The sequence below is a fragment of the Periophthalmus magnuspinnatus genome, chromosome 19 (assembly GCF_009829125.3).
Source record: "Periophthalmus magnuspinnatus isolate fPerMag1 chromosome 19, fPerMag1.2.pri, whole genome shotgun sequence".
Lineage (NCBI taxonomy): Eukaryota > Metazoa > Chordata > Actinopteri > Gobiiformes > Gobiidae > Periophthalmus > Periophthalmus magnuspinnatus.
Genome location: NC_047144.1, coordinates 1,427,226 through 1,437,976, shown reverse-complemented (window position 1 = coordinate 1,437,976; position 10,751 = coordinate 1,427,226). Strand labels below are relative to the sequence as shown.

At 43.6% G+C, this 10,751-nt stretch overlaps 2 protein-coding genes across 2 annotated transcripts in view; both read right to left on the bottom strand.

Moving 5' to 3' along the window:
• Positions 1-10,751, bottom strand: part of LOC117386953 (NACHT, LRR and PYD domains-containing protein 4-like) — a 45,652-nt gene that overhangs the window by 31,549 nt on the left and 3,352 nt on the right. The window lies entirely within an intron of this gene.
• LOC129456146 (NLR family CARD domain-containing protein 3-like) overlaps positions 5,323-10,751 on the bottom strand; it is a 217,679-nt gene continuing 212,250 nt past the window's right edge. The window contains exons 8-12 of the mRNA XM_055229702.1: positions 8,898-10,671; positions 8,654-8,827; positions 8,328-8,495; positions 6,900-6,946; positions 5,323-6,251 (exon numbers count right to left, since the gene is read on the bottom strand). Coding sequence (XP_055085677.1) covers positions 5,701-6,251; positions 6,900-6,946; positions 8,328-8,495; positions 8,654-8,827; positions 8,898-10,671 — 2,714 coding nt within the window. The 3' untranslated portion in view covers positions 5,323-5,700. The remainder of the gene's footprint in view (positions 6,252-6,899; positions 6,947-8,327; positions 8,496-8,653; positions 8,828-8,897; positions 10,672-10,751) is intronic.

Genomic DNA, 10,751 nt, shown 5'->3' with positions numbered 1-10,751 from the left:
CATGCACACCTGGAGCGAATTCCCAATCAGCCGCACCTGGGGACCTGGGAGGAATAAGAGGAGCCAGGAGATGACACTCTGCACCAGATTGTCCACGTACCTCAGTGATCCTGCTCCCGATCCTCGGACCCGCTCTGCTCTCCTGCCTCTGATCCAGCTCCACCCTGCCGGTACTGTCCGCCCCTTCTCTGACTATGCTCCGCTCACCCTGTTTCTGCTCCCTGGATCCGCTCTGCTTCCTCGTCTCAGACCCTGCTCCATTCTGCCGGTATTGTCCGTTCTGCCCCTGTCTCCGTCTCCCACGCCCGGCCCCCGGGACTATGACTCACGCCCTGTTCCTGGTTCCCCGTCAGCTTCTTGTTAGTTCAAATTTCACCTCTGTAAATAAACACTGTAAATCTTCCCCGAGTTCTGTATCTTTGGTGTACCTGCTCCTCCGCTTCCCCCTGGGTCTTTCATTGTCAACCAATCAGAGCCTTCTACAAGGTCTGCTGACACAGACCGGAAACAGCTCCAAGACCATTCAAAAAAGGAGGATATGTCTGTAGAGAGGAGCATCAACCATCCACTGTCTGAATGAAATTAATGACCATTCTCTGGTGAAGCAGATCCAACTGTACCTGAGTTTAGGACATCTGTCTGAAGATGGACTGTCTCCTGCTCAGTGGTCAACTCTGGACTTCATCTTACTGTCATCAGAAGAAGATCTGGAGCGGTTTGAGCTTAAGAAATACTCTGCTTCAGAGGAGGTTCTTCCAAGGCTGCTGCTAGTGGGCAGGTAGGATTTATATATCAGTGTCTTACAGAGAAATCAGAAGGAAAGGATTTAGTGAGGACAGTTTGTTTGGAGGCAATGATCAGTCCTGGAGTTTGGACTGTTTTGGAGCTGGTTTCTCTGTTTGTCATAATCACAAACACAATTACGTCCCTCAGTCCTGGTCCTCCTCTTCTGGGACAGTCTCAGTGTTTGTGGACTGTCCTGCTGGCTCTCTGTCCTTCTACACAGTCTCCTCTGACCAACTGACCCACCTCCACACCTTCAACACCACATTCACTCAGACTTTTCTCCTTCAGCTCTTCCTGCTCCTCCTCTCTATTCTCCTCCTTCATCTTCTCTTTATCTTTACAAACACACAATATATGAAGCAAAGTTTCCGCCCTTTGCTTTGTCTGAGTCGAGTTATTTCTCTTTTGTTCTTGACTACATCACTCCATATTACAGTTATCTGGACAAAACTTAATTGTCTTGATTTAAACAAAATTGAGGTCGTCTTATTAAACTCTCCCTTTAAAGCTTGACAAGGGTTCCCTTTTAAAATGGAGCACGATATTTTTTTTTATATCTTGGAATTCAGGTCACGCATAAACCAGAAGACTTGTTCAAAGCAAACTTCTGTCCTCTGTTGTTAAGAATTTGTGAAGACTAGAGCGCTGGTCTTTACTTGTCCTTAATAGCACGTATTAACTCTATCAAAATGAGTCTTGCCTCACTTCCTGTTCTTATTCCAGAGCATTCCCCTTTTCCTGCCCTTTTTTCTCTCAGGCAGATTCACTTGTGGCTGAATTTCTTTGGGATAAGAAAGTTTCTGGACAATCTAGGCAGTACCTACAGTGGCCTAAACTATCAGGAGGGATGGCCTTAAGAAATTTCAGGTATTATTATTCAGCCTCTAAGGTAAGACTTTTAAATATTGGCTCCAGTGCAAGACACTTCCCTCTTTGATTGATTAGTGATGGAGAAGAACTCTGTAAAACCCCTTGCAGCATTGTCATAATCACCCGTACAATCCCCTACAAAAATTTTCTCAAGGAACCATACTGTTAAAATGTTGTTGTTTTTTTAGGTTTTGGACTTAATTTAGACATTACTTTAGTTTGCGCATTTATTCGCACAATGCCCCTTTAGCTGTTTTTTTTTCCCCCTCCTTCTCTTGCTCTGCCCACAAGCCTACATCACCCATGTACGAGGCTGCACCCACAAGCCTACATCGCTCATGTACGAGGCTCCACCCACAATACATTTCTCCATAAATATACAAAAACATGATACAAATCTGCATTATGACGTGACAAACCTGATGTGATGTGCAGTAGTTTCATTCGTGGGATGCAGCTGATTGTGTTGTGATGGTGCTCTGAAGGGGGAGCGACTTAGCAAACATGTTAATCCGTTGTTTAGGGTGAGGACTGATCTAAATATGTCCTGTGTTAGAGTTAATAGTTGTTCAGTAACAGCAGATCCTTCACACAATGGCGTCACCAACAGGATGAATGGAGGAGGATCCTGTTCGTGACGCCATTCTGACATTTAACTCAGTTCTAACACGACTTCAGACTGAACACAACAGAACAGCAGGTTTCAGAACATTCTAAAGGACAAGGGCTTCACAGAGATGGACATGAGCACAGGGGCAAACAACTATTCAAAACTATATACTGTGTCTTTTCAGTGGTTAAAAGTCCTCAAAATGGCGCCTGTATTAATAAAGTGAAACAATAATGAATGTCCCATTGAGAGGGGCACATGTAAAATGGCTCTAGTCACGTGGCAGAGTCTGTGTTGGACATGGACACATATATTGGACTCATGGACTTTGTCTCTAACTGATCAGGTACAACATTTGTGTATTTGTCTTTTGAATAATCCTTTTAAGACAGAACATGTGAAAGAAACAGCAGCTCTAGTACTGATGGTTTTCACACTTTAGAATGTGAAGATCTTATACTCTTAGATTTAAGCTCAAATGTTCAGATATTATTTAATGAAGATATGATTTGTTATTTCAGAACAGGACAGTGTGAAAACACATGATAATGACTCTGTGACAGCCACACCCTCTGCAGCTACAGGCCTTTACCTGTGAACACTGTGACCTTTGACCTCACAAAACACAACACACATTTTTACTACACTATTATTTCACAGACACATTTTGTCTCCTCCTGAGTTAATCTTCAGTTTTTTACACTTTATTTTTGCATTAACATTTTCATTTGTTCACGTTTGTAGGAACTTTTTTGTAAAATAAATATTGTTTTATCTTTTTGGTCACCTCTTCACTCTCCCGTTTTTGTTCTACACCCGGTTCTACATCTTTAAGTGACCTGCCATCACCCTAAACCTCTGCATTTGACCCAAAGTGAACAGTGTCCTCTGCATTTGACCCAATATAAAACAGTGTCCTCTGCATTTGACCCAAAGTGAACAGTGTCCTCTGCATTTGACCCAATATGAAACAGTGCCCTCTGCATACTGGCGAATGCACTCGGGCGCCATGAAATCAAACACATCGAGTCCCTGGTTCCAGATCCTACCGAGCCTCAGAGAACGGTCTTTTCTACGTTCTTCTGCGAGAGAGAAGACACTGCAGATGGAGAAGGGAGGATCTGACTGGGAGGGCAGCAGGCTAGATAGATGGGGTTAATGCTGCACTGGGAAACATTCTAGGCAGAACTATAATACCACGAGCAGGTGGCAGACCTTTCATCAGAAAAGTTACAAACTGTACCTTTAAGTCATATATAAAGTGAACTAAAAGCCAAACATCAGCTTTTGTTTACGTCAGAACAGGAAATCTAGCAATAAAAGCAACACAATGCTGCCACCTGTAGGCTACTGAGCATTGTGCACATAAAGGGACACTCTGGACTTTTCATATATTGTTGAAAGTGTCACTAAAAACATGAGGTTTGGAGCAGAGAGATCAGACTTTGAACAGATCCATTTATATAGAGTTTATGAGCAGGACATTATTATTCAAACATTTTTTTTATTTGTTTTTTGTGAGAGAAATAAACAACACAATCCATGATGAGCTGACGACTATAATAATCGTTAGTTGCCTGTGTAGACCCTCAGTCGTCCAGGTCTGATCCTGAGCAAACAACGAAGTTAAATCTGTCAACTGGACAAATATTGCAGGAGTGAAGACGTCAGCTGTTGTTTGATGAGGGGAACCATGACGTGATCATAGAATCCTAGAGCAGCGCAGGGCTAGGCTCTGTAGGCTCTGTAGGCTCTGTAGGCTCTGTAGACTCTGTAGGCTCCACTGACCATTGTGTAACAATGATCCAGCATCTTCTGCTCTCTCGTCGGGCATTTAATAAACTGTTTGTACTTGGGCAGTTCCTGGCTCAGATTTCCCTTATTAAAATCCCCCAGGATGATCAGTAAAGAGTCCGAGACGTTTCGCTCCACATTCAGAATCTGCTCCGCGAGCGCTGGGCCTCGTGCGTGTCCGCGCACGGAGGGATGTAAAAAGTGTCCAGAATGAATGAAGTGAACTCACGTGGAGAATAGAAAGGCCGACAGTTAATGAACAGATATTCCACGGTGGGAGAGCAGTGTTGGGAGATCACAGTCACATCCGTACACCAGGCGTTGTTGATGTAGAAACAGACACCTCCACCTTTCGTCTTTACCCCGGAGAGTCCCCGTTGTCTGTCCGCGCGGAGGAGCTGGAATCCCTCCAGTTGAAGCGGGCAGTCCGGGATACGCTTGTTGAGCCATGTCTCCGTGAAGCACAAGACGCAAGAGGAAGAAAAGTCCTTGTTTCTCCTCATCAGCAGCGCCAGTTCGTCCGTCTTGTTGCTGAGTGTGTGAACGTTAGAGGAAAATCCCAGGTAAGGGCGTGCGAGCGCCGCGTCTTCACAGGCGCACCAAGGCCCCGCCCACTTTCCTCGTCTTCGGCGTCTCACTCTTTTGGCCAAAGAGTGAACAAAATCTACTGCAGGCGCTAAAAAAACTGGCAGTAGATCAGCAGGAGTCGTTGTTCTGATGGTTAAGAGCTTCACGGGTGTAAGACACACGACACACACACAAAAACAAAACACACATAGCGCACCAAATCACCAGGGCGACCGTACGAGGCGCCATCTTGGATCATGTCTCCATTGGCTCTTCAAAAACTGTTTTATTTAATCAGCCAATTCTGTCATTATTTAACCTCCTCTCACCACTAATGACATTTGAGCTATTTTGAATCAGGCTTAAGTTTGTCACAGCCTGGATAATTATAATTTACACATATTAATGTTGAATTTAAATAGGATTCAGAACAAAGATGAAGGTGAAGGATTTCTAAGGCCATTTATTTACTATTAGCACATTAGCAAAGGTTTATCCAATAGACATAAAAACTACTGTACACACCAAAAACAGGCTTAGATACAGTTTATAATGTGTTTTACTCATTATTCTATAGTAATAATACAATATATTTACAGCTTGAGACTCACACAGAGTAAATCAAACACAAATATTTAAATTGTGATGAAAAAATATGAAATATGTTAATAAGATATAAATTTAGACTATAAAAAATAATAATAAAATCAACAGGTGTAAGTCGATAAAACACTTAGAGATATTTGACTGACAGTGTATTTGAATTTAAATAAAGAGAAGAACATTTAAGGGTCATGTGGAAGTGTCACAGTGTGAGGCAGAGTAAATCAGGCTAAAAACAAGAGCATTAGATGTTTGTGATGAGGAAAAACAAGAGCAAAACTGCTACGACTACGAATACTACTACTAATACTACTACTACTACTAATACTACTACTACTACTACATGAACTGTGTGTGCAGTTTGACTTTTAGAGGAAATAAAACATTATAAAATAAATCTCTGATCAAATGAAGTCAAAATAAAATCAACATTTACAAAGTGATTTTTCTACAGATTTGACTGTTGTATTTTACACAGAGGAGGGTGAGTCTGTCGGACACAGAGACACTGAGGAGCCATAATAATCAAACCCAAACCCAGGGATCAGAGTGTGAGTGAAGGTGGTGTTGAAGGTGTGGAGGTGGGTCAGTTGGTCAGAGGAGACTGTGTAGAAGGACAGAGAGCCAGCAGGACAGTCCACAAACACTGAGACTGTCCCAGAAGAGGACCAGGGCTGAGGGAGGGAGGTGCGTTTCTTATTATGCCAAACATAGAAACCACGTTCAGAACAGGACAGACTCCAGGACTGATCATTGTATCCAAACACACGGTCATTACTGTTTCCTTTCCGTCTGATTCTTCTGTAAGACACTGATATATAAACCTGTCCACTCCACTGGACCTCCCAGTAACAGCGACCAGTCAGACCAGTGGAACACAGAATCTGAGGACAGACGTCAAATCTGTCCTGATGATCTGGATACGGCTGCTCCTCTGTCACATGTGTCACCTTCTTGTTGTTGTCAGACAGTTTGAGTTCTCTGTGAGCTGTGTTTGGATCCAGAGTGAGATCACAGAAATCTGATGGAGAGAAGACACAACACAGCAGCAGTTAGTCCCATGTGGAGACACACATTTAATTATAGTTTAATATGGGTCAATCTATTCATGAAAGATGGATTTAAAGTCAATTATTTATGATGAATGTATTTTTATTCTGATGATTTTATTTGTGAATCATGTCTTATATTTGGCTCATGTTTCTTTTGCATCAGCTCTATATTTCCTTTAGTTTCAGAGCCTCACATCTATTTCAGATTCTTTTCAGTGTAAAACTTGAGTTTGTTGCTGCAGTGACAAAGTGCAGCTCCAGTCTCTGACGTCACTCCACACATTCCTACACTCCTCTGTGCTCCATGACACAGACTTTCTCCTTTAAAATGTCTCTATATGAAGGAGAGGAGAACAGGGGATTGGTTTAAATCCACTGTCTCCAGAAGAAGAATGAAGATCACTGTTGTGTTTGAGCTGAAACATGAGTGCAGTTACACAGCTCCAGACTGGACTCTTCAGGATCTGCTTTAAGAAGAACTCTGGATTCAGTCATGGACACAGCTGTGGACCTCACAGTCTGAGGCCACACAACAATATATATTCCATGTGAGGTCCTTGGACCATTTTATCCATTTAAATAAGTGTCTGTTTCAAATGGAGTTTCTCAAAACTTACACTTTCTGAGTCCTGGTGTTAACCACTCAGCTCCAGCATGGTCCAGTCTGAAACACACGACATCAGACTGAAACACACGACATCAGACTGAAACACACGACATCAGACTGAAACACACGACATCAGACTGAAACACGCGACATCAGACTGAAACACGCGACATCAGACTGAAACACGCGACATCAGACTGAAACACGCGACATCAGACTGAAACACGCGACATCAGACTGAAACACGAGACATTAGTCTGAAACATGAAGTCGTTCTTAAATCTCATTTTAAGACAGGTTTTGATGTTTTTATCACCTCTTATCAAAAGCAGTGGCTTGAATTAGACAACAGGTTTGTCAACTCCTAATGCAGCCTGAGATGGAAATTTGAGTAATCATATGGTGAAAAAAATATTAAGTCTATGTGTAAATGCATTTAATCTGTGTCAGTTTGTCAGACCCAGAGCACACATGAACATGTGTGAATGCTCTGTCCCATGTGACAGGAAACTCTATGTTGTTCTACATGTCTAAGTGTAGAAGTTTAAGTGAAATACATTTGACTTTATAGACTCGGGTCAAAGTTCATATCTCTGCTCAGACTTTAATGACCAACCCTTTGTGTTTTAAATGTCCTATATTACATAAAATTGACTCTTGTGAGCTTTTAGCCATGTTACAATAGTATTACCTCTTCAAAAATAAACCTGGTGTTGTGTTCCATCTTATGATGTCATGAAGTGGTACTTTTTAAGTTAACAGATCCTTTTATGTCTAGTTTGGTAGAGATTGGTAATCCCAGGTCTGAAATCATCCAGATGATTCTAGTGAAGGTTTTTGGAGTTTAAAAACACAGTGTAGCACTTCTTGTAGTACCACATGACTACACATGGCTGTTTTCTGTTTGAGATAAAAACTCAACTAATTTTTTAGAATGTGTGTTAAACAAGTGTGAATGAAACAAAACACAACTCCAGGTCTGTTTGTGATGAGGACATTAGAACAGATGAGAGAATAGTGTAATATGGGCCTAGGAGACTTCACTGGGTTACTATCTCAGACCAGGTCTGCTTCATGAGCTGAGACCATCAAGAGATTCCCTGATAGGTAAAATACCCTGGCTCACAGATGACTTTACCTCTTTGTATGTGTGCCATGTGCAGATGTGCTTTTTCAAGATGGTGTTACCGGGAGGAAGGAAGGGGGCGTGTATGTGATGAGGGAAGGTAGTGTGCAGCGAGGTTGCGGTAACTTAGCAGCCCAAAATCAGGGGTCAAAGTCTGAAATATCTGTGAAGCCTTGTTATACAGCCATTTGGGCATGTGTATGTTTTTAAATTTGCTTTAAAGTAATTTGGACATATCTTAACTTAGTAAAATCCTGTTTACATGTTTGGTCAGTGAAAGTCTCTTTCTGTCCATACTGAAGTTGTCCAAACCTCAGAGTGTCCAGTGCGCAGTGGGGGTCCTCCTGTAGAGCAGACAGGAGCTTTACTCCTGTGTCTCCTGGATGGTTGTAGCTGAGGTCCAGTTCTCTCAGATGGGAGGACCTCAGAGCCGAGGCCAGAGAAGCACAGCCTTCCTCTGTGGCCAGACAAGCTGACAGTCTGAGGACACATAGTATTGTAATAAGTCAATTCATTAGTAAGATTCAACCTGATGAGACAAAAAGTCCCATATCTTTGTTAATTTTAACAAATGTTATTTTCCAATGCAACTACTAACAGGTTATGTCATAATAGTGAGTTATATTAACCCCTCTGACCTGAGCTGTTCCAGTTTACAGTGAGGACTTTTCAGACCAACAGACAACATCTTTAGCCCTGAGTCCTTCAAGTCGTTGTTACTGAGATCCAGGACTCTCAGACTAGAGGACTGGGAGCTGAGGACTGAGGACAGAGCTTCACAGCTTCTCTTTGACAGGTTACAGCTGCTCAGTCTGGAGAGAGAAAACAATGTTTATGTAGAAGTTGAATCAAACTATTTTCTGTTGAACAAAGGTTACTCACAGAGCTTTGTTGGAGGCCTTGACCACTGGCAGCAACCTCAGGAGAGCCTCCTCTGAAGCAGAGTATTTCTTCAGCTCAAACTGTTCCAGATCTTCTTCTGATGACAGTAAGATGAAGGCCAGAGCTGACCACTGAGCAGGAGACAGTCTACCTTCAGACAGACGTCCTGAACTCAGGTACTGTTGGATCTGCTCCACCAGAGAGCGATCATTCAGTTCATTCAGACAGTGGAGCAGGTTGATGCTCCTCTCTGCAGACACATCCTCACTCAGCTTCTCTTTGATGTACTCAGCTGTTTTCTGATTGGTGTGGAAGGTACTTCCTATCTGTGTCAGCAGCCCTTGTAGAAGGCTCTGATTGTTTGACAGTGAAAAACCCAGGAGGAAGCGGAGGAGCAGGTCCAGGTGTCCATTTGGACTCTGTAGGGCTTTATCTACAGCTGTCTGGTGAAGGTGCTTTAGTTTTCTCTTGACAGTCAACTGTTTAGAGTTTGAGAGCAAGTTCGTCCCAGTGTTAATGAAGGTCTGATGGACATGAAGAGCAGCCAGAAACTCCTGCACACTCAGATGGATGAAGCAGTAGACCTTGTCCTGGTACAGGCCTGGCTCCTCTCTAAAGACCTGTGTGAACACTCCAGAGTACACTGAGGCCGCTGCAGCATCCAGCCCACAATCGTTCAGGTCACTCTCATAGAAGATCAGGTTTCCTTTCTGCAGCTGCTCAAAGGCCAGTTTTCCCAGAGACTCCACCATCTTCCTGGTCTCTGGACTCCAGTGTGAGTCTGTCTCAGATCCGCCATCATATTTGATGTTCTTGACTTTGGCCTGAACCACCAGGAAGTGGATGTACATCTGAGTCAGGGTCCTGGGCAGCTCTCTTCTCTCTCTGCTTTTCAACACATGCTCCAGGACTGTGGCAGTGATCCAGCAGAAGATTGGCATGTAGCACATGATGTGGAGGCTTCTGGACGTCTTGATGTGGCAAATGATTGTGTCGGCCTCAATGCTGAACCTCTTCCTGAAGTACTGCTCCTTCTGTGAATTGGTGAACCCTCTGGCCTCTGTCACCATGGAAACGCACTCAGCAGGGATCAGATTGGCTGCCGCAGGTCGTGTGGTTATCCAGAGGCGAGCGGAGGGAAGCAGGCTCCCCCTGATGAGGTTTACCAGCAGCACGTGCAGTGAGGTGGACTCTGTGGGGTCGGTCAGGGCCTTGGTTTTGGTGAAGTCCAGAGGAAGTCTGCACTCGTCCAGACCGTCAAAGATGAAGAGCACCTGGAGGTCTTCAAAGCTGCAGAGTTCTGTTTGTGTTTGACTAAAGAAGTGATGAACAAGTGTCACCAAGCTGAAGCTTCTCTCCTTCAGCACATTGAGTGCTCTGAAAGTGAACGGGAACAGCAGCTGTATGTCCTGGTTGGCTTTGCCTTCAGCCCAGTCCAGACTGAACTTCTGAGTGAGTACTGTTTTCCCGATGCCAGCCACTCCCTTTGTCAGCACTGTTCTGATTGGTCCATGTGTGTGATCTGGGCCTTTAAACATGTCTTCACATGTGATGGGTGTCTCTGCTGGGTCTGGTTTCCTGGAGGCTGTTTCCATGTGTCTGACCTCATGTTCCTGGTTGACCTCTGAAGACCCTCCCTCTGTGATGTAGAGCTCTGTGTAGATCTGATTCAGAAGGGTGGGGTTTCCTGCTTTAGTGATGCCCTCAAACACACACTCAAACTTCTGCTGCAGGTTAGACTTCAGTTTACGCTGACAAACTCCAGAATAACTCCCTGAATGAAGACAACAGATACAGGCCTGAGTCTCAGAGAATATAAAACGACTGTGAGCACCTTGTTAAATGTGTTAAATG